The sequence below is a fragment of the Fusarium flagelliforme genome (genome assembly GCF_020744385.1).
Source record: "Fusarium flagelliforme strain FIESC 12 MPI-CAGE-AA-0113 chromosome Unknown B0J16scaffold_1, whole genome shotgun sequence".
Classification (NCBI taxonomy): domain Eukaryota; kingdom Fungi; phylum Ascomycota; class Sordariomycetes; order Hypocreales; family Nectriaceae; genus Fusarium; species Fusarium flagelliforme.
Window position 1 is genome coordinate 7,163,920 of NW_025763503.1, and position 21,495 is coordinate 7,185,414.

General features: G+C 49.6%; 8 protein-coding genes across 8 annotated transcripts; 2 read left to right on the plus strand and 6 right to left on the minus strand.

The window, feature by feature from the left end:
- Positions 1-2,126: 2,126 nt before the first annotated feature.
- On the minus strand, positions 2,127-2,874 carry B0J16DRAFT_330795 (uncharacterized protein). Its single transcript, XM_046126508.1, has one exon. The coding sequence runs from the start codon at positions 2,525-2,527 to the stop codon at positions 2,291-2,293; it is 237 nt and encodes a 78-aa protein (XP_045990285.1). The 5' UTR covers positions 2,528-2,874; the 3' UTR covers positions 2,127-2,290.
- Positions 2,875-7,045: 4,171 nt separating this feature from the next.
- Positions 7,046-8,743, minus strand: B0J16DRAFT_379094 (uncharacterized protein; the record flags this gene model as incomplete). Its single annotated transcript, XM_046130973.1, has 3 exons — positions 7,046-7,225; positions 7,285-7,739; positions 8,056-8,743. 3 exons carry the CDS (start codon positions 8,741-8,743, stop codon positions 7,046-7,048), a joined length of 1,323 nt encoding a protein of 440 aa, XP_045990286.1.
- Positions 8,744-9,290: 547 nt separating this feature from the next.
- On the minus strand, positions 9,291-10,984 carry B0J16DRAFT_410140 (uncharacterized protein; the record flags this gene model as incomplete). The annotated part of the gene is made up of 4 exons (XM_046133126.1): positions 9,291-9,399; positions 9,463-10,296; positions 10,348-10,711; positions 10,765-10,984. The coding sequence occupies 3 exons, from the start codon at positions 10,982-10,984 to the stop codon at positions 9,474-9,476; spliced, it is 1,407 nt and encodes a 468-aa protein (XP_045990287.1). The 3' UTR covers positions 9,291-9,399; positions 9,463-9,473.
- Positions 10,985-11,132: 148 nt separating this feature from the next.
- On the minus strand, positions 11,133-12,189 carry B0J16DRAFT_330802 (uncharacterized protein). The gene is made up of 3 exons (XM_046126509.1): positions 12,002-12,189; positions 11,789-11,928; positions 11,133-11,728 (listed from the first exon to the last, which is right to left on the minus strand). The coding sequence occupies exons 1-3, from the start codon at positions 12,027-12,029 to the stop codon at positions 11,582-11,584; spliced, it is 315 nt and encodes a 104-aa protein (XP_045990288.1). The 5' UTR covers positions 12,030-12,189; the 3' UTR covers positions 11,133-11,581.
- A 171-nt stretch (positions 12,190-12,360) lies between these two features.
- B0J16DRAFT_330804 (Sec39 domain-containing protein) lies at positions 12,361-15,509 on the plus strand. The gene is made up of 3 exons (XM_046126510.1): positions 12,361-13,998; positions 14,049-14,208; positions 14,263-15,509. The coding sequence occupies exons 1-3, from the start codon at positions 12,486-12,488 to the stop codon at positions 15,359-15,361; spliced, it is 2,772 nt and encodes a 923-aa protein (XP_045990289.1). The 5' UTR covers positions 12,361-12,485; the 3' UTR covers positions 15,362-15,509.
- A 1,339-nt stretch (positions 15,510-16,848) lies between these two features.
- Positions 16,849-18,186, minus strand: B0J16DRAFT_314958 (uncharacterized protein; the record flags this gene model as incomplete). Its single annotated transcript, XM_046125220.1, has 4 exons — positions 16,849-17,387; positions 17,449-17,795; positions 17,856-17,964; positions 18,135-18,186. 4 exons carry the CDS (start codon positions 18,184-18,186, stop codon positions 16,849-16,851), a joined length of 1,047 nt encoding a protein of 348 aa, XP_045990290.1.
- A 961-nt stretch (positions 18,187-19,147) lies between these two features.
- B0J16DRAFT_43089 (uncharacterized protein) lies at positions 19,148-20,455 on the plus strand. The gene is made up of 2 exons (XM_046133844.1): positions 19,148-20,033; positions 20,087-20,455. Exons 1-2 carry the CDS (start codon positions 19,589-19,591, stop codon positions 20,395-20,397), a joined length of 756 nt encoding a protein of 251 aa, XP_045990291.1. The 5' UTR covers positions 19,148-19,588; the 3' UTR covers positions 20,398-20,455.
- Positions 20,456-20,512: 57 nt separating this feature from the next.
- On the minus strand, positions 20,513-21,142 carry B0J16DRAFT_353100 (acyl-CoA N-acyltransferase; the record flags this gene model as incomplete). The annotated part of the gene is made up of 2 exons (XM_046129291.1): positions 20,513-20,916; positions 20,974-21,142. The coding sequence occupies 2 exons, from the start codon at positions 21,140-21,142 to the stop codon at positions 20,513-20,515; spliced, it is 573 nt and encodes a 190-aa protein (XP_045990292.1).
- Positions 21,143-21,495: the final 353 nt, after the last annotated feature.

The window sequence follows — 21,495 nt, forward strand, 5'->3', positions numbered from 1 at the left end:
GACAGCAAGTCGGACTATTTTTTACATCAGCCCGACGACATTTTTCTGTTTCGACTCAGACAGGGTTGTTTTGCTTCTTGTTTAATATGCATGTAGCGCGCTCAAACCCCCTCCTGCCTGACTCAATTTCAAGGCAAGCCAAGACTTGACCCGGTCAGGCTCAATCAGATCACCAACTTAATACTCCTCCTGTATACCCAGAAGAGGAGAGGAGAAAGAGGAGGTCAGGGTCACGATGAGCCAGGGTCAGGGGCAGGTCCACGCGGTCCACGCGACAATAATAACCGTGAGTTGAGTTGAGTTGAGCTGAGCTTTGTTCGCAATCTTACCCAGACGTTGTCGTTCACCTGTCACGTCACACCCAGCAGCCTGAATGCTACTGCACATCACTGTGATTACCCACGCAGTCGGGTTGCGTTGCGTTGGACTGGGCTGAGCTGGGCTGGGGATACGGATAGATTGGGGTCGTCGCAAGCCTCACTTAAAACAATGCATACTTGACCTGCTCTGTACCGGGTAAAGGGGACTCCATCCCAACCTCTGATTGATTAATTGATGTTAACTGGGGAACATGGAACACTCCACCACGGTGAGGCCTCTTGACTTGATGGCAATCTACAACAGTCAGTAGCACAGGGCAATAGACTACAGATCTCATTTACCGTGTCCTTAAGGCTTACAGTATCTACTAACTTAGGTACCGCTGATTATTCTGGGGCAGCTGATTGATGTCGGCACTCGAAGATACAGTACCCACGGGACCTTAAGGTACTGTAACAGTAGTAGTAGTGCCCACAAGGACGGGAGCCAATCTTGGTCTTGCTCGTTGCTCATTGCCTTGGTGTCGATCCCGCAGGCCAACGGAACAAGGGTCGTGTCATGGCAGTGGCCGAAATGCAAGTTCGTTCCATTCCGTAGCAAAATTTCCGGACCCTTGAACCAATCACTCGGAAGGGACTTGTCCCGACGATGCAAGAATCCATGTCTCTGTCATAAATGCGGATCTGGGTTACTGTATATTGTACTGTACTGTACTGTATCTGTATCTGTACGATAGGGGTTGTTGTTGCGATTGCCTGCCCTGCTATGGGGAACGATCTCTCTTCAATCTCCCTTTTTTCCCCAGTATGACGTGCCTACCCAGACAAACAGTCCGAATGGCTTCGGGGAGATGTTTCGGTACTAACGTTATGTAGGTCGTGTCGGTAGATGCAGGTATCTAGGTACAGTACCATCTTCGGTGTCGCACAATCAATACAACCTTGGTGTTGCCCTGGGCTCTCTTGTTCTGCAGCATCTTGGTCCGTGTACGGCTGTGCAACCAATGTTTCTATTTTCTGAGCTGCTTGGAGTGAGATCTGATCTGTACGGGCTGGTTCCGTGAGTATGGTACAGCACTTGATGGTAACGCAAACCCTCCTGGTTGAACGTCAACCAACATCGTTGCCGTACAGTAGCCCCAACGGTCATCGGGAGGGGCAAAACGAATACGTATCTGCGTAGAGGTTACAGTATAGTGATTAAACTGCACCCTTGCTCAGATTATACGAAACACCATTGATTGGACACGAGGACAAGCTGAGAAATCCCAGTAATTTACCCAACGTTCACACAACACTGAACACCTGTCGGCGACATGGACAAGCATCACTGTAGCAGGAGGGTCCAGCGCATGCCTGGTTATCGTTCTCTTTGTTCTGTGCCATAAATACGTGACACTACAGTAGGAACAAATTTGGTCGAGAGGCCAACCGCATATCGGAGTCGCCAATGCCGCAAATCAAAAGGAAAGAAGAACTCTGACCCCAGTCCCGAATAAAAAATAAAAAGCAACCTCCAGTGTCACAGGGTCATTCGCAGTAAGGTACCGATACAGACAGAGTCATTCACCAACCCACCTTGTTACTGTAACCCTCTCAGGGGACCCTGCTCCGACAATTTGGGTGGGTGTACAGTAAAGTACAGGGTAGTGTCACCGATGAGGCGGGCTGCCCGTTTAGCTGAGAGCTGGAGACAGGGTTCTTGGTGGGCAGCCGATGACATTCGGAGTGGCTCACATGAAACCAGGACGTTGCAATGGATTCCCTTTTCGATGACGATTACGAAACGCATAAGGACAAGAACTACGAACCCAAAATTCAGGTGAAGCTGGGAAATTTATCTGCGGGCAAAAGCAAAAAGACAAGGCCAGGTATTGTGAGTGAGGACAACTGGCAAGCAAAATACTACCTCACCTGCAGCATCTAGACGTAGCAGGTACATTACTGTAGATTATCCCTTACAACGCAATCTACGATACTACACTAGAAACAACCCAGCAGCGGATCGGTGATATGTGACCAGTGAATGTGCAACGTATATATGCACCCAGTAGGTTAGACCACAACGAGCACTCCTCCACTGTCTCAACATGACTCTTGTCTATTGCTATTACCGCCATTGTGGTCGGATCGCTCATTGCATCACCGACAGTTGAATGAGTAAGGACAAGGTGCAGTAGACCCAAAATTGCATACCTGGACAACATGGGCTTTACAAAATGCCCTCACCCTGGTTGGAATAGACCCGGATGGATTACGATCTTCAACCGCCTAATTAATGAATGACTTTATTCTGGATCCATGACACTCCACTTGCTCCAGAAAAGCTAGATAATTACACCAAAAGAATCCCTGGAATTATAGACCGTAGGTAGCGTGAAGCAGTTCAATCCAATTTCTGGATACAAGCAGAGCGATAGCATTGCAGTCAAATGTGCAAAAAAGCAACAAAAGAAGGAGATTTATTATATCTGTACAACTTCTATTTGAGACAAAATATGCAGTACTAATCCTGGGAGCTGCTATTCCATGGCCATGAACAGGTACAGGTACGTACTGTCAAGGGACGGCACCCATCAGATGGGATGGCAGGCAGCCGGAGCCGGGATTTATAACGAGCGCCAGTCTCAACGGTTTCTTTATTCTCACGATTAGTGATCGCCAGGGGGCCTACCTGATGCTGAGTGTGTCACGTCACGATCCAGCTCCCTACAGTGCAGTCAGTACAGGGCTCTTCAGTGCTTGAGTAGGTGTCTGAGTGTTCAGTGTTCAGTGTGTGTTCAGGTCATGTTTCTGTCCGCCGTAGGAGCTTGGGCCATCTCCCGAAGAATTTCGGGCGCCCGTTGCGCTTCGGCCCTGATGGGGCTGGTTTTTGGAGGTTCTCATTGGCTTGTATGACTCTGATCTGCCATCAGGTGGGTCGTCGTCTATCACATCTTTACCCTGTTCCCTACGACCCTAAGAATGATCTTCCTTGATTACTCAATGAAACCTTGACCCTGTCAAGCTGATGCTTCCCTGGTGCTTCCACCGTTCTGGCGCCTGTCACAGAGACATGCACGCTTTGGCACTCTGCTGTCGGAGCGGAGTGGCTTTGCTGTCGATGGACGATCAGACCGTTGCCGATCGGACCCATTGTTTATCCAACTGCTGGGCTGGGTGTCAAAACAAGGGTTCGGCTTTTGGCACAGATCATCGAGCATTACCTACCTGAGAATCATACAGTCAATCAACAGGTGGGTAACGTAGGTACCTCCAGTAGGTATGGATGGATGGATGGCACTGAGCAATTCCATATCAACTGTTGGCCCTAACTGTACCTACAGTAGCCAAAACCGTTCCGTTGGCTAGGCCTACCACTGGCACGGTTCGCCGTTTGCGCGACTCAGAGAGTTTTAATCGGGCATCCGACGACCTCGAGATTAACTTTTCTTCCCCTTGACGCTTCAAGCTTCATCAGAACGGCTGAGGCTATCGATACCTCGGCCGCTGCTTGCGGCCTAGGGCGTGCCGCTATTCACTGACCCTGAGTCAGCCACAGACGGATGCTACTCAATACACGATCCATGCCAAATATCTTGGCTCGATGCGGAGCAAGGTTCATTAATCCGGCTAGAAGGTCCACTACCGCTCCCGCTCACCGTTGGCTAGACAGACGCCCCTTCGACCTACTTCGCCCTAGAGGATCAGAGACAGCTAAGCTGCTAAAGGGCCCCTGACCCTGGCCCTGATCCTGACCTTGGCCTGGCGCTGGCGCTGGCGTTGGCGCTGGCTCAAGAGTCGAGAGTCAAGACTGAACACTCACTGAGACCTGCCTGTGTCGTGCTCCCCGGCTGCCCCAATCTTTGCTCCTATACTACCCACAGCTCTGTACTGTATGTACTGAATTGACAAGGGCCGTTGTGATGGTCTCAACCCGGATCGTGGGTAGGTTCCATTGTACCTCATCTTATCTTCTTAGTACAACGAAAAAGAAACCACTGCATGTGAATGCGTATGTATGCACGATACATGCCTACACAATCAACTCCACAGATCCTTTCCCGGGTACATTCTGTTCCGACGATTCCATCTGCGCTATTTGCCGTTGCTGTAATTACGACATTGCCGTTTTGGTGCGTCACGTCGATAGACAGGTCGTTTGCGATCTCTCCACCACTGCTCGGTGATGGACGATCGTACGCAGTCCAGAAATGTCTGTATGCCGACTAGACCGTGGCATTAAAGCTGCATTCGAACGTCTTCACTACACAATGCTATACCCTTACATATTTTCTCATTCCAGATTTTTTGGTGCTCTGAAGCTTTCCTTTTCTAGTATTGACGATGGTACGATGGTGGATCGACATTATCAAGTAAGGCAATTAAGCAGAGCGGAAAACTCTATCGACGGACTAGGTACAGATGCACTACTACTCATGGATCTACGACCTCCGTTGATCTCTAATTGTTCTACATTCTCGGAGACAATGTCGCTGCATGAAAAGACGTTCCATCTACTCGAAGATAGGGTCTACTACTCTTTCTTCAAGATGATATTGTCTCTAACCCGATCCTTCTTGTATCGCGAGGCTAACAGGTAAATTCTTACTGCTTGCATTTGGGTGACCAATCCTTTAGCTGACCCCAAGCCTAGAAGCGCCTGTGTTAGCCTACCTAGACTTAGATATGACCACAGGCGGTTAAAGGAACGGGACGCTGTAGCTTTTCCACACTCTGGACTCACCATGACGAATTGCCTATTCCGTATGTTGTTTTTGTCGCTACAGCATATATACGGCGCTACGTTAGTGCCCGTATATACAGCAAACAACGCCTCCCCTGCGTCCCGGGTATTGTAGGCTATCTTACATGAGAGCGGGAGCCAACAACGCGGTTCAACAGCCCTGCAGAGAGGTAGGCGCCTCGAAGAAAGGATGGCAGTCTACAGAAAATGGAGTTGATGCTGAGAGGTGCACCGAACCATCCAAGGAGACTAGAGTAAGCGGACAAACGGACAAACGGACAAACAAACCTACACAGTTTGCCCGAGTCTCGACGGTTGAGTTAATGTTTCTCTTTTGTCCTTCCCTAACCCGGAATAGAGAGGGGTGTCCGAAACGTTGGATTGGGTTTGGAGCAGAAGGGAAGGAACGGATGGACGGGAGTAAGACTCAACGAACGCGGATGTCAAATCAATAGTGACTTCTATCAGAAACAAACCACCTAGAGACCTGGAGTACTGCCACTGGGCTGTAGCTAGGCCTGTCCTGAGGGAGACTAGACCCAGAGATCTGGTTTCAGTCCTCTCGCTTATCGTCTCAGATCGGGGAGGGTGAGGAAAAGTGCAGGGCCACTCGATCCGCCACCGGTAGCCGCTAACTAACTACACCTTAGTCATCCACACTGACCTATCTTCCCGTGTCCGACTCCCACCTGTCACCTGCCATCTGCCACCTACCACTTGGACTCTGCGCCTACCCTGAGGCACCCCTACAGCTTCAAGCCAAAGCCAAAAGCCAAAAGCCGGAGCCAAAAGCCAAAGCACCTCCTCGTCACATCCATCGCATCCATCACATCATATCATGCCGTATCACATCACAGGATGTGGATCATCAAACTCTATTCCTTCTTTCTGACGTTGGCCGATGATCGATCCCTCTGAGAACGGACGAGGCTATCGCCAACCGTTCGTTCGCTCGTTGTGTCTGATCGATCTGACGTATGCACCATTATATCACACATCCGTCAACCATTCAGTTCGTGTTTCATGGCTTGATCGAGTTGTGCAGTACTGTACTGTAGCTATCGTGAGGTTTTAAAGGCTGTTGCTTAATTGACTTACATATGTCCAGTACAAAAACACGCCAACCAAGTCAATTCGTATGCGACGCATCTGTCAAACGAAGCCTGAGCAGATACATCCTATACTGTCGTATGAAGCCTGAATCGCGTCTCTTATCTCAACGCTTCAGTCCAGGCACAAATGCAGACTTTGCTAGGCTATCGGTCGATAAACGGTATGCCCTGACCTAGTCAACCGACGGTAGTCTAGTTGCCATGCCATGTTGTCGTTGAGGGGATAGACAGTTTTACTACCTTACCCGTCCCGTTAATGGTTCCCTGACTAGCGACAATCACATTCCTCCCCTCCCGCTGCCGATGCAGCAGTCATACTCGATTCAGTACTCGATGGAGCAACATTCCAGTCCTCGACGCCACTCGTGGGCCGTTCTGGTTTTTTTTAACCTTAATTCGTCAACTATCCGAACTTTGACCCTTATAAGGTTCTGCACCAAGGCGCTTTTGTCCGATTTGACAGGCTTGACATTGACATTGACAGTTGGCAGTGGTCTAGTCTTCTCCAGGTTTTTACATAAACACCAGTCTAAATTGCCCTCTAGAGCTAGATCCCGTCGAGCCCGCCTCACCCGCGTCCTACTGCGGTATCTATCATGGCATACTATGCTTCTTCCGTCGAATTTTGAGCCTCGCCCATGCGACGCCTCTCGGTCATGCCAACTGCCTTCACTTCCGGGCCTATCATTCTTGCCTTGACCAAAGTTGTTATATCTCCTGGCAACACCCCATGCTGTGATGGGAAATCTCCTCGTCAAACCCACCCCCCATATAAACTTTAGCCGTTGATATAATAGGAAACCTTAACTATGCATCGGCCAGACCAAGCAAGACTTTGCTTTCGGATACTTTGCACGCAAAAGGGCCCGGCTGTATGTCAAGGAGTCTCAGTTGACACGGGACCGAGACGTTACCGTTAGCAGGGCCTTAGGAACTCTCCTGGTCCGGAACTGTTGTTGTCCGTGTCTGGACGCGATGACTTCGCTGTTTGTATCCACTCCATTGATCTCGACCTCGAATTCTCTTGACGGAGTTGAGCCGTTGGCCGACCAGTCAGTGGTGCCTGACTGTTTTCGTGGTGAGCTACCAGGGGGTCTCTGGATGCCTTGGCCCCGCCCAAACGTACAACTGTTGTATCGTCTCCAGGTACAAACGAGAACTGGCGGCGATGGCGAGTGTGTCCTCGATGATTGCTTTGATCGGGCGTTTTCTCTAGAACCCTGTCCCGCCCTACGTGTTCATGCTCATGCAGACCTGTTATCTCGGTATGTATTGGCTGGCTGACAACACCGACCTCCTGCCGTGCCGGTGTCTTTTCGGTTGAATGGCACTTCTGCTCGGGACTGCCTTCATTAGGCGGTTCGTTGACTGTGCCGTGCGTGGCTGGGCCATTGAGAGAGATAGAGTCGTCTCGAGAGTGCTGTCCTATTCGGCGGTGTTTACGGCGTGTCTTACTCTGGCTGATAACTTGAGCCTCAGATCGGCGAGTGCCTCCGCTAGGACTTTTTGTTCCCTCAAGTTTTCGAAAGGCGTTGCTCAGCCTGATCTCATTGCTAGTGTCTGTTGTTCGTGTTCGGGGCACTGATATCCGGAAGTCAGCATAATATTACTTTGCTTTTGCTCGAGTTCAACACTCACACACCGTGCCTTGCCGCGTTGGCAAGGCCGAGTCAATTGCCGTATCGGTGCATATGCTTTGAGTAGCTTCAGAGGCTTTTGGTATTGGTTGTCAGTTACTGCAGCAAAAGATTATCTTCTTAGGCTTGGGGAGTTAAAATGGAGTGGCCTAGATGCTGACACAAAGTATCATGAAGTGTCTAAGTTGTTTATCCCTTATACCCCAGTCGGCCAACTTTTCTGATACTTTGGTAACATTGAGGCTTGGATGAACACTTACTATCACTCGTTACGATACTTGCAGTGAGGTTTGGCTTGACAGTAGTTGGCCCTTTTGATGTACTCCCTGGCCTTGTTCTGATGAGGCTCCCTGCTCTGGCCAACACCACAGCCTCCATGCCCTTGTTGGACGTCTGATGAATGAACATCTCAAGCCGCTTGACTTCGGCTTTGTACCGTGCGTCCTGGCGTATCCAACGCTCTTCTATGTGTTCGTGTCGCTCTGTCTCCTTCTTCAACGCATCTTGTGCTTCTGACAGTTGCGATTCAAGCTTGGCGATTTTGTTGTGTCGAGTGCCATAGAATTCGCATAGAAGTAAAACATGTGGACGATACTCGGCAGGCAGTGGCTCGTTTGGTCTCATCATCATCGCAGCCCGTAAAGCTTCTGTCACTTGGTCAATAGATGGGTTGCGCCAAACCTGTTGGCTTGCATTGATGAACTCCTTGTCTGCTTCGTCCAAGACTGAGTCTGCGCCAGTTAACGAGGTAGTGCCTCGGTCGGGTTGAGATGTGCCTTGCCAGCTTGGAAGTCGAGTCATTCTCGCTCTTTCACGAGTATGCGTTTCCTTACTTCCGGAGTCCTCTTTGAGCATCTCCTGCAGGGCAGCTTCAGAGCGACGTGACTTGAGGCCATGGTGGCATACTCTGTTGACCCCGAGAAAGCGGCGCCAGTTTGAGTCGGTCATGATGGTCTTTGTATTTGTATTTAGAAGGCTGTATGGTATTCATTGATGGTTTGTTAGATGTTTCTGGATTGATGTTTGGCGGACGGATGGTGTGATTGCTCTCTCAGCTGCTCTGGCACTGGCGAACACGAGCAGTGACAGCCTGCATCGAATTTCAAGATTCTAGGGAACTGATTGTCTAGGCAGGTACCGTTTGTGATTCACAATCTTCTGTCTCCTCGTTTCCACGTCAAGCACTGCTCCCATTGCGTTTGATGGAATATTCCCTCATCATGGGGTCTTATAGTCACTCTTGCTTGGGTCACTTACACACTGCCAGAGTAGTTTCTTAGAATATCGAGGCAGGCAAATTTAGTTAGATACTTCAGACGTTACGGTACTTGAATAAATCAAGATCACGGTTATAGCAAACGAAGTTCTTTTTACCGGGACTCAAGATCTTTCATTGATCGTACTTCGTCAGGGCGGTTCCATGGTGCTGTATCTTCAACCTTTCGTTTGATCAGGCTTGCACAATCGCTTCCTAATGGTTCATATTGGATTGTGACGGACTGATACCATGAACTTTCATTCCTTATATTCCAAGCGACACAGTTCACTTTCCTGATACCCCTTGTACCCTACTACTCAAACACTCGAACGGCTTGCGGTACAATCTGTCATAGTAACAAATTAGGACATGTCCTCGAACGTTATCTTTGGAGTTACTGCCAACTTTCCAGCTTGAAGATTACGCACCTCCTGTCGTCCACCCATTATCAGTCATCCTCCACCCAGTCTTGATCGACAATTCTGCTTTGGCAACCATAGCCTTCACATCCGGAACATGCTCAGAGCTCTTTGCCTCATGTTTGGTAGCTGCAACTTCCATCTCTGTGATATCACAATCCTTTAGTTCCTCTGTCAAAAGCCCCTGAATCGCAAAATTAGCAGTTGCCTCAGCCAAGGATAGGACCAGAAGACTTTCAGTTGTCTGGCACTCTGATATCCTAAAGTTATCGCCACGGAGGGAATCGGATCGTGTAGGGAATGTGACTGCAGTGCTCGTCTCTGTCTCTTCTGAGATATCGGATAAAGAAGAAGCTGTCCAGGCCAGTGGCAGAGGTTTCGCTTCTTCATGGGCAACTGGCTTTTTGATTGGAATCTCTGGTAGGGGACGAGTGGAAAGGCTCAGCGGTGGAATCACGGGGGCGTTCTCAAACAGTCCAGAAGACTGTGTAGACGGCTGAGATTGGGACTTGGATGGAGGAACCTGATCCAATTCGAGGTGTTCAATGAGTTCGAAGCTCAAAGGCTCTGCAAAGGACACTTTTTTGCTAGATGATCTATCCTTGCCCTCTTCGGTTCCTGGGTTCTTTACAGATTTCGACTGGGCCTGTACTGACGGATCATCCGGTTTGTTGGGGCGAGGTGCTAAACTCAGCTGATAAAGATTTGACCAAGTGCGGTAGTGGAAACGGAACGTGACGAACGGAGATTCTTTTGAATCGATGAGAATCCAATCGTAGTAGCAAGCGTCTTCTGGCCAATCCAGCAGCCCGCCCGAAGGTGACCTATCATCAGTTAACCAAGCTGCCATCAGGAACTGGTAGAGGAGGACTGACCCGAGTCCATAGGTCTCCTGATTACGGTGTTTTTCTAGAACTGGCAGTCTTCGGATTCGTCCTTTAGCCCGAAAGACTTGAGCTTCGATGAAACCACCCTCTTCTGCAACTGATTGATTCTCGGCGGGTAGAAAGCAGAAGCGGCGTGCCTCTATGCCATTCCTGGTGTGCAGTGCGCCGTCTTCCTTATATTTCCAGCGATCACTTGGTATGCACAGCGAGTGCGTCATACAACCCGAGCCATCAACGCCAGACTCTGCACCGCAGTTGGCGACATTTCTCCCGTTCATGAATATCTTGAAATAGAAGAATGGCGGTGGCTGAGTCACTCTTTTGATCGAGTAATAGATTCCGAAGTTTGTGCCTGTTTGAGTCAGATACCAGTGTACGATTTGCTAAACAGTCTGGGCAAGCTACCTGGCTCAGAAGGAATATAGACAGAGATCCTAGAGCATTGTTTCTGTGCCTGCTGTAGTGCCAAGGAAAAGCGATTTGATCCGTTACAGTCCTGCCCAAATAGGCCACTGGTCGATGGCAGAACGTATTGCGAAGAGGGATTTGATAAAGGAAATTCGGGGAGCTTTTTGGATCCGGGCTCGGTGATGATGGCAAACTGAACGCCCTGGAAAGAAGGCATATTGCGCAAACTGGATTGCGAAAGTCAATGCTAGAGAAATAATCGGGACTCTGGTGAAAGGTCTAAGCATGTGCGCGAGGTGTATGCAGAGTTACGAGTTGGAGTAGGGGTCAAGTTGAGCAGAAACCGGCCGTCAGTGTTGTCGGCTGGCGAGCATGATTGCGTCTAAAACAGAACGACCATAGTATTCTTGCCGCATTTTCGTCTAGTTAATAAAACCTGAGTAGGCGCCTGAAATAGGACGGGATTTTTGCGAAAGTTCTCATTTCGCTGCCTGCCTGGTAATAAATGTATTGCTTCCTTCCCATGATGCATGCATATTAACAGGTCGAGCGACACTGGGAGTTCAAGAACTCGGCCGACATCTCCTTGACAACGCGGTATCGATTTCACTTTAGCATCCATAGTTAGGTGCAGTCTTACAGGTAGACCTGTCTGGTTTCACAGACCCAACATTGCCCAGGTCACAGAACATAACCGCGATCAGTTGAACAAATCAATTCCGTTCCTTCGTATACAGTCGATCGATACGAGGAATTCGGCGAGCATACTAAGAGCGTTCGAATAACATTCATCGAGTAATTCCAGATCTACCATCTAGCTTTGTCCCAAGACCTTCTTTGAGTCTTCCTCCTTGTCGATAAGTCCCAAACTCCTTATTTGCTTCACGCTGGGCGCATCGTCGCGTGCCGTGGAGGACTCGGAGCGAGCGTAGGCGGCTTGCATAGCAAGAGCTCGGGCATGCTACAAGGGTTGTCAGTTCGCTGATGATGCTAGGAGCACCGATGGCGTCTGTAGACCTACCTCCTTCTTGTGGTGGAGACACTCATAGTAATCCTCGAGGGCCATACCGCACTTCTTCTTGCCAGAATCATCAGCGGCAGAGGTGTTGACAACATAGCATCCCATAACCTCTTGCCAGAAGGGAAAGCAGCGGCCAACGCCTAGAGTCCAAGTTGATGTCGTCAGCCTTTGACTGCCTTTATATTGGATTTATCGCTGCCGCAGCAGACTTACCGCCGTTCATTCCATATCCCGACGCCATCTTGAGCCAATTGAGTATTTATCGAGGCTTTGCGCGGGTCGGGCAAAGAGTTGTCGTTGAATCGCGCTTCGTTGGTCGTTAAACAGTCAGTCGGTCGTCAAGTCAAGTCGAGCCGATGAGTTCACCCGTACCTTGGCCGAGCCTTGACTGGGTTAGCAAATCAGAGCAAGTGGATTGGTCGAATTGGTGGAGCTGCTTTGACATAAATACCGCTTGCCGTATTAGGTCCATCTGTGGCGCATACAGTGGCTGAGGCAGCTAAGCTCCAGGTACTCTCAGCAAGGAGTAGGAGTAGGAGTGCCCAGTACCTAGCTTACCTCACTGGCCAATACCTGCCACTTTGTTAGTTGTACAGTAGAGTTGATGCGCATGACGACGGTGTCACTATATTCTTTTACTTAACACACAATAACTCATCAACCCTCACAATATCTGCCTTGTCAACAGTCAGGCACAATGGCGGCTCATATGTCCCTGGGTCCTGCCAAAGTGGTGCTCCTGGCAGTTCACTTTGCGACTATCGCCGACATTGACAGCCTGGCCTATCTTATAACCCAACATGCTACAGTTTTGCGTCCAGAGTTGACGCTTCGGATTATCCTCACATATCTCCCTGAAACTCTCAGCCCGTCGGCCTACGTGCCTCTATTGCAAGCCGTAACCAACAACGAACCACTGCTGCAATCAGATTCAGATCATCAGCTTGACATTTCTCATGTTCACAATCTCCTCGACGAGCAAGCTTCGAGAAAAGTCAAGAAACTTCATCTGATCCCACTTAAAAATGATGATGCGCCTTTCAGCCATGAGGCCGATTCACTTACCTGTTTCCTCTTTGTGAGGGCCTACAGGATGGACGAGGAGGCAGGCATGTTAGCCCAGGTTCCCGAGTTACTCTCACCGTTCTTGGACCACTCGCCAGAGCTTCATACATGGGCCATCTCAACAGTACTTCCTCTGATCCGTAGAAATCACGAGTACTATCCTCAAAGGACCGCACAGTTATCGCTGCTTGAGTTTCAGAATCTCCCCGACAGAATGGCCATTGACTATCTACTCGCCGAGACGGGCACTGTCGAGGAAGAATATGACTTGGCTGGACGCGATCTGAGTGGGCTAGTAGGACCTTGGCTACATAATGACTCGAGGTGGAAACGCGATGCCTTTAATGAAGATGTTTCAAGTGATTCCGGTGCAGCGTCTGATCTTTCATGTCCTGGATGGGAACAAGCTCTCGAGTGGCTCACCTCCAAAGCATCAACTTCATGGCGAGTTGCTTTGAAAGCTATTGAGTCCTGGGACGGGCCATCGGATATCGATCTTGGAGGCGATGCTAGTGCTTGGTTTCAAGAAAATCAGCAACAGTATCTTGACCGTTCCTATGCCAGGGCTGTGTTGGCATCGGCTTATCTTGTCCCTGATACCGATACCGAGGCGCTGGAAGGCGCTTTCAGAATATGCAACAAGATTCGGTCCCTCTTGGACGAGGATAACAACACAACACTTCAAGCTGCAGTCGCAAGTCTTGCACCTGTGCAACCTTTTGATATGGATGGCGTCGGTGGTGTTAAAGCTTCAACATATTTGCGCAGCGACCTGTTACAAAGCACGAATCCTCTCACAACTCCAAAAGAACAATCTCTTGATTTGCTACCTACTCTAATACAAAGCGCCTATCTTCTCACCCGTTCAGGTGTTCCATGTACCGTCCGACAGGCCGGAGACTTGGCATTTATTCAGGATCAGCAAGAACAAAAGTCTGAATTTGGTCGACTCGTACGCAATCTTCCTACGCGCGCATCCGATGATGACGATTTTTGGATTCGGGCACGACAGGAAGTTCTATGGTTATACAGCTGGGGAAACAAGCCTGCCCCTGATCAGGATGACACTTTCCAAGGCGTTTTCGGCAATGTCACACTGGAGTTCATCGAAACAGAACTTTTGAAGGCATTGCTTTCGCGTTCACGTACGTTTCATCAGTATAATTCTTCAACACCACTGTCTAACACTTCCCAGGCTATTCTCTGGCAAGGTCTCTGTACGATCAAACAGGACCTGATGCTCCCCTTTCTGCACCAGCCGTAATCAACACGGTTCAAAACTCGGCGCTGAGTGCATTCGATAATGCCTCCAATCCCAATCGCACTAGGGGAGGCTTGAAAAAGTGTGACGAGATGTAAGCTTACTTTTAATGTTTTTGCTAGGAGTTTCTTTCTAATCAAAATATCAGTGTCAAAGCCTTTCCGACATTAATGGACAACACTCATCCGAATAGACAACGTGTTGAGGCATTGCTGAGGGCTACCCATGCCTTGAGCGACTATCGTCTTGTTCTAAAGCAGGGTGAACCCTTTAGCCCGGTGGTGTTACGAGTGCACTCTGATCCAGTTTCCATCATTGAGAAGGTTCTGGAGCAGAACCCGAAGGCTTATACCCGATTGCAAGAGTTCATCGAATTAGGAAACAACATGGTCGATGCAGGTTTGCCAACCCAAGCAAAGCAAGGCAATCACCACGCAGCAACAATTGACCAGGGTTCTGTCCGGCCAATGGTCGAGAAGCGGATTGTCTCGATGTGCATCGAAGCGGCCTTACGAGAGGATGATTTCGAAACCGCGTACTCCTACGTAGTCAGCCGTCTAGGCGTTAGAGAGACTGAACGTAAGAGTGAGAAATCCGGCATTTGCGATGAATGGTCCTGGAAAGCAGCACTTGACGCCGGCAAGTACGTGCGTACAGAGAGGTCCCAAAAACCAACGCATCTTGGTACGGCAAGTGGAAACCCGGAGATTCGTCACCTTGAACAGCGTATCGAGTGCTTGGCCACCTCTCTACGCATTGCGCCCCCATCTCAACTTCAGGAAGTGTTAAAAACTTTCCGGCGCTGTGAAGAGCAATTGGACGCTGCAATCAAGGAGGAAGCTGCCCGGGAAGCCGCTTGGGATGCTGCAGGCGATTTCTCTGGTCTCCCTGGCTCATTTGATGCACCAGACCCAGATAAAGCTTATCCACCGCGGAACATTACTGCCAGTGCAACCGCACGTCAAGCTGAAGAAGCACCAATGTCTCTATTTGATCTCTCCAGGGCTACGGCACGGGTCGCCTCGAAAAACCTGACCGTCTTGTCAAGCTTGCAGGGTTCGCTACAGGGTTCCTTCACGTCTGACAAGACAAACCCAGAATCGGAATCGTCAGAATCTGAGCTTCATGATCATAACAGAACGAGGAAGCGAGATCAGCTTAGAGAAGCTGCAACTGGTACATTGGTGTCTGGTGTAGGCTGGCTCCTTGGAGCTAACCCAAATCGTTCTGCCAGCGGGCAGCATTGATCTCGGGTCGGTTCAAAACGGAAGGCATATCCCTAGACTTAGTTACATATCGTCCCATAAAACATGTCCAGACGATCGGCGATGTTTACGACACTGAGGCAATGCCAAAATGGATCGGACAGGCTAATGCCTTCTGGAAAATATGTGTACAATGAAGGCGTTGGGCAGTTTTGTATTAATTAGAAAGGTGTACAAGACAATGTGAATAGAATACCTCCTCATATAGCAGGTACCGAAGAAGACGGTGTCCCATGTTTCTTCTTGGTGGCATAGCATCTACTGCATGACACCGTAGCATCGCTCGATGCTTGACGCTTGATGTTTAATGCTGCCTCTACGTCCTGCTCGAGCCACTCCTGGAGCCAGAAACAATGGTTTACAGTGACCCAAACAACCGGAGTCTTCCTGGGACATGAGAAGTGCAGGCTGCAACCAAGTCTCAGTCTTAGCCTGTGGAAATGCCTTTCTAGAACCCTCAACCAGGTACTTTATCAAGTGTCAAGCACATGCTGCTGAGGGAACCACCCTACAGGTAAGTCAGTGAGATTTCAACTTGCAACCCTTACCATTATTCAAATTCAAAGTTGTGAAACTCGGATGTCGGTTGGTTGAATAGGTAAAACTCCTGTTGTTCGACACTATGACCCGGCTTGGCAAGATTGACTTCGACATGGTTGTGATGATTGGTTTCGCAAATGGTGTAGGTTGGAGCGTATGTTATCATAGCCCAGTATATGAGTCCAGCGGGACATTATTCTTTTCAGTTGTAGGCGTCAAGTTGTTTACAGCGATTGATGTGTGGTTGAATGGCGTAAGGTGAAACATTTACATATGCTTCTGGATCAAAAAGTGATGTCAGTCAAGGCGAACATAGCCGGTGCTGGTGAAACAGGGCCTTAAGTCATCGTCTCGCATACCCCATAAAATTATGTGATACGAGGACAGCACAGGCAGTTGAGTCGCGAGGTCGCATTCGAGGTTGAGTTTAATAGTCCATGGGATTCACCGATTAGGCCGGAGTCGACATCTGGTTGATGTTGTGCTGCCAAAAGCTATCATAAAGTCGTCGAAGACGCGATGGATGACGATGAAGTGTTTGATTTGCAAAGATCCGGAAGCTGCCAAATTTGGTCCATCTGTGACCTTGTCGCAAAACCGACCAGCAATAAGAAAACTCAAGTGACGCAGGCCGAGTACCCATTTTTTGATTCCAATCCCTTAACTGTCGCAAATCACACTGAACTCCTGTGTAAGCAGAGCCTAATTCAGTCTGCTGTAGTCCATGAAAATAAAGAAATCAACGAAGAAATGACAATTAACAGAAGAAGTTGAGCAAGCAAAGCAGATGTGTTAGTAGAGGAAAGGAGAGAGGTATGACCCCGGTGACTGATCGTTCAGTCAGGTCGTGGTAAACGGCATCGATACGTTTACTGAATGCTTCGGTCGGGAGCGCCTAGGAGGATTAGCGGGTACATAACAGGCAGCACTCAATAGTAGCCCGAACCTCCATAGGCGTCGCGCGTCTCGGATCGAGAGGCAGACTCGCCATAACCAGCTCCTCCAGCGCCGGCAGCTGGGTCACGGCTTCTCGCAGCGTCTCGGTCGCCTCCGCGTTCGTATCGGTCACCGCCACGTTCGTATCCAGAGCCTCCGGGGCCTCCACGAGGAGGATAGCGGTCGCGATCCTCGCGGCCACCTCCGGCGTAACGGTCTCGGCCATAGCCATCGTCGCGGTCGCGGCGTTCATAGCCTCGATCATAATCACGGCCGCCGTAGCCGCCTCGGTCATCGTAACGGCGTTCGTCACGGTAGCTGCGGTCGTAGTCACGGCCACCACCTTCACGGCCGCCACCTTCACGGCCACCTCCACTGCTGCCACCATAACCGCCTCCACGCTCTTCGTATCCTCGTCGCTCGTAGTTGCGGTCGTACCCACGGTAGCGGTAGGGATCATCGCGACCATAACCACCACCACCTCCGCCATAACCGCCACGGCGGCGATCTTCATAACGACCAGGACGGGGCTCTGTTGTTGTGTCAATAGATTGCAGTAAGATTAAAGGGATAGCTTTTTGGGTATCACTTACCTCGCTTGGGAGGTCCAAAGTACTTGCCGGGGGTAGGGGTACGAGGACGGGCTCTGCGAGCCTTCTCGATGCTCAAGGTACGGCCCTCGATCGTGTCGCCCTGAAGGCCCTCCCTGGCGGCCTCGGCCTGCTCGGATGTGACCATCTTGACAAAGCCAAATCCACGAGACTCCTTTGTGTGGGGGTCGCGCATGATCTGGCATTTTTCGACGTCGCCATACTTCTCGAACATCTTGGAGACCTCAGCCTCGGAAAGCTTGGGGTGAATGCCAGTGACGAAAAGGTTGGAACCGGGGTTGACAGCACCGTCGTCGTCATCACGGGGAGCAGAAACATCCTTCATGTTGCTGTAGCGAGTGCAGGTTAGCATCAGTCGTCAACCGTAAGAAGCCATCATCAAAACTAACCTGTCGCCATGACCGCCGGGCGAGGCGGAACGTCGGCGGCCGCCTTCATTGTCGTCACGAGGTCGAGGCGAGGCGCTTCGGTTGTCACGCTCGTATCGAGGAGCCTCATCTAGAGGTCGGTTAGCTATCTGCAAAAGTGCATCGATGAGGACTCGGCCGAGATAAAAGTGGTAAAATATCGGAAGCTGCAACCGATGGGAGGTGTATGTGGTGATGGGAAGGAATGCAGATTTAAAGAACAGGCGCGTCGATGTACGCGCCTGGAGCTGAGTAACGAACCTTCGTATCGGTCGCCGTTGGCTGCCTCGTAATCCATCGCAGTGGTAGCCATTTCGTGTGATTTTGCCTAGTGAAATACCAGAGGGACAATCAAGCCAGAAATGGTATAGATGCTGGTTGACGATGAATGGCTCAATCGCAGGTTGCAGCGTTGTTGGGGGAAAGGCGATGTTGAAGAAGGGAGAAAAAAAAGTCGGCGTAGGGGGAAAGGGAAAAGCAAAGGCGCCGCAAGGCAGCAAACCCAGTATTAAGTATGTGGTTACTGTAGGTATAGGTAAGGACGGGAGCGTGCAGCAGAATAAATGCTTGGCGACTTGATTAAAAAACTGAAGCTGCGCAACAGAAAAGAACAAAGAAATTTAGTCAAGGCCGATGGAAAGGCTTGAACAAGTTTGTCAATATGATGGATGGCAAACAGATAGTTCAGAACGGGGCCAGGCTGGGCTGTGATGGAAACGGATGATGAAGGTTACGTACAGTGGCTACTGCGAGGTACGGGGAAGTATGTCAGCGTAAGCGTAAGCAAGGCAAACAGCCCGTGGAACGCTGTGCCAACCGTCAGCGATGGAGCCCGCCTGACCTGACACGAGAGACCTTGAAATAAAAACAAAGTACCTAAATTCGTGCGTGGTCCTCCGCTTGGGCTAAGTACCGAACAAGGTCTCCGTTGTATTGTCAGCTGAAGTTAGCGCAGTGAGCTTCCAGGTATCATGGAAGTGCCAATCTCGATGTCCGTTTGCTTTGAAGGTATTTACCAGCTGTCCATCACTGTCGGCCATTAACCCACAGTAAAGGCTTCAAAATACTCGCATAAAGACTGCTATTTCTGATGAGCGTATATGGGAGCTTTTGGATGAAAGATTTTGATTTTTCTTATTCTTTGTACTTTGACGCCTGGTTGGTATTGCTAGTCCCAGGTAAACAACACATCTAAACAGTGTGCCGGTGAATTGAGTTGGACTCTAGATTCACCTTCCCATCAACGAGAATGGTCCAGTTCATCTTAATAACAAAGGCTACTTGTAATAGAACTAGGTGCTAGGCAGTAAATGTGTTTGATAACGTATTCAAAAATGGTTTCTCACTCAACGTGTCAAGATATCTTGCTCAGTGACATCCACAGCATAGTTTGCTTACCCTAGAGCTTTGGTCAGCCACATCTCAAACTAAAATTTGGCGGCTATTCGTCGTTCAAAGGCGCCCATTACAAGTCATAACCCATGGAAATATCCGATCACTTTAGTGATACGGATACAACACTCGAAATGCAGGGACATCGACGCCAGACCTATTCAGTCCGAGTACCCAATCACCGCTGAGCTGTCCTTTGCGGGGATTGAATGAATACCGAACTCACTCGCTCACTCACACCAATATCCATAGCTCTGAAATCCTGTAACCACACACCATCATTATAGATCTTGCCTTACCATGCTCTGTAGGGCATACATACAATGTCGCTTCAAGGAAAAGTTTACGCAATAACTGGCGGTGCGAGTGGCATCGGCTTCGCAACAGCCAAACTCCTTGCACAGCGCGGGGCAATTGTGAGCATCGCCGATGTTGACGCCGATTCCATGTCAAGTGCTACGGCATATTTCAAGGAGCAAGGTACTGTAGCCACGGTTTCTCGAGTTGACGTCTCCAAGAGGTCCGAGGTAGAAGGTTGGCTGGACGACACTGTTGCGAAATACGGGAGACTCGACGGTGCAGCCAACGTGGCAGGCATAATTGGCAAACACCACGGCCTTCGTGCCGTAGCGGATCTGGAAGACGAGGAATGGCATAAGATCATTGCTGTTAACTTGACAGGAACAATGTATTGTTTGAGAGCGCAGCTTAACAGGATAGTGGACGGGGGATCTATCGTCAACGTCGCATCCATCCATGGCATCAAGGGCATGTGCCTTCCATACAATGCTGCCAATTTCGACTCTGACCATGGTGTACAGGATTTGCCAAACACGGAGCTTATGACGCAAGCAAACACGGGATAGTCGGTCTGACAAAAGCAGCGGCAAAGGAAAACGGCCACCGTGAGGTGAGAGTCAACGCTGTTGCTCCAGGCGCCATCTATACTCCCTTGATGAAGAAAGCATGGGATATCCACAACCGACCAGACGATGCCAAATTTGACGAGCCATCTGCCTTTCAACGCCAAGGCACATCGGAAGAGTGTGCCAATGTGATAGCCTTTCTCCTAGGGCCCGAGAGCACTTTCGTGAGTGGAAGCGTTTATGAGGTGGACGGAGCTTGGATATAAATAGTTGTTACACTCCTCTGCTATCAGAGACCGATCCGCTTGTGGACTCAGTCAAGTTAGAGGCAACACCGCAAGTTTGAGGGTGTTGTGCAGGGATAATTGTATTCTCATTTCGTTACCAGACGTCCTCAGGGTTGACAAAATGGTTCTCCCCGTCATCTCGAATATGCTGATGATCCTTGTCTCGCTTCATCGGCTTGCGCATATCAAAAGCGTCCTCGCTGGATTTGGAGGGATCCGTGGCGTGATCGCCGTAATAGTCCTTGACAACGCGAAATACACTATAACCCAGATTCTTGTAGAGTGCAATAGCATTGTGATTGCTACTTCGCACAAACAAGTCCACAAACCAAGCGTTCTCGGCATCAGCTGCGACCTCTAACTGATCTGTCAAGATCTTGGCAATACCAGATCTTCGTGCCTCTGGGGCAACAGTGAGTGCCGTTATGTGAGCATGCCACGGCAGATAATGCTCGGAGAATTTGTAGGCATCTGGTGAGGATTCAACCTTGCCCATGACTGTTAAGCACAATATTAGCCCCAGGCCAGCACGGTAAGGTTAGGATTGGACCTTACTATATCCGACGATATTTCCATCCATATCCTCGCACACTTGAAAGAGTGATGGCCATTTTGCGTGATATTGAAGGTAAAAGTTAAGTTCGTATGTTTCCGTGAAAGGGTCGAGGTTGCACTTGGAAAACTTGTTCACATCGTCTGGGCGAAACCGCCGAAACGTAGCCATCTTTGATACCAGGTACGTAGGTAGGTGTTGGAAAGCCTTGACCTCGACTGCACCTTGTTCTTTCAATAAACAACCTCGAAGTTGTTTGTGCGTAAAGTGGCTGTGTTTATGTGCAATGAGTTTTGGGTTACAGATGCCGCACGCAGCCACAATAAACGTCTCGGAAGACTGCATAAGATGGCTCGAGATTGCATTATGGCATCTCTCGCACTAATACCGATAATGTGCCCGCATTAGCGTCAGGTTCTTGAAGGACCCACCCTTCGTTTCGCTACCAACATCCTCGCATCTCCCACGGCGTTAAAGCATCAGTAACGATCACTGCAACTTTGAGATTGGAATAATGCAATCTA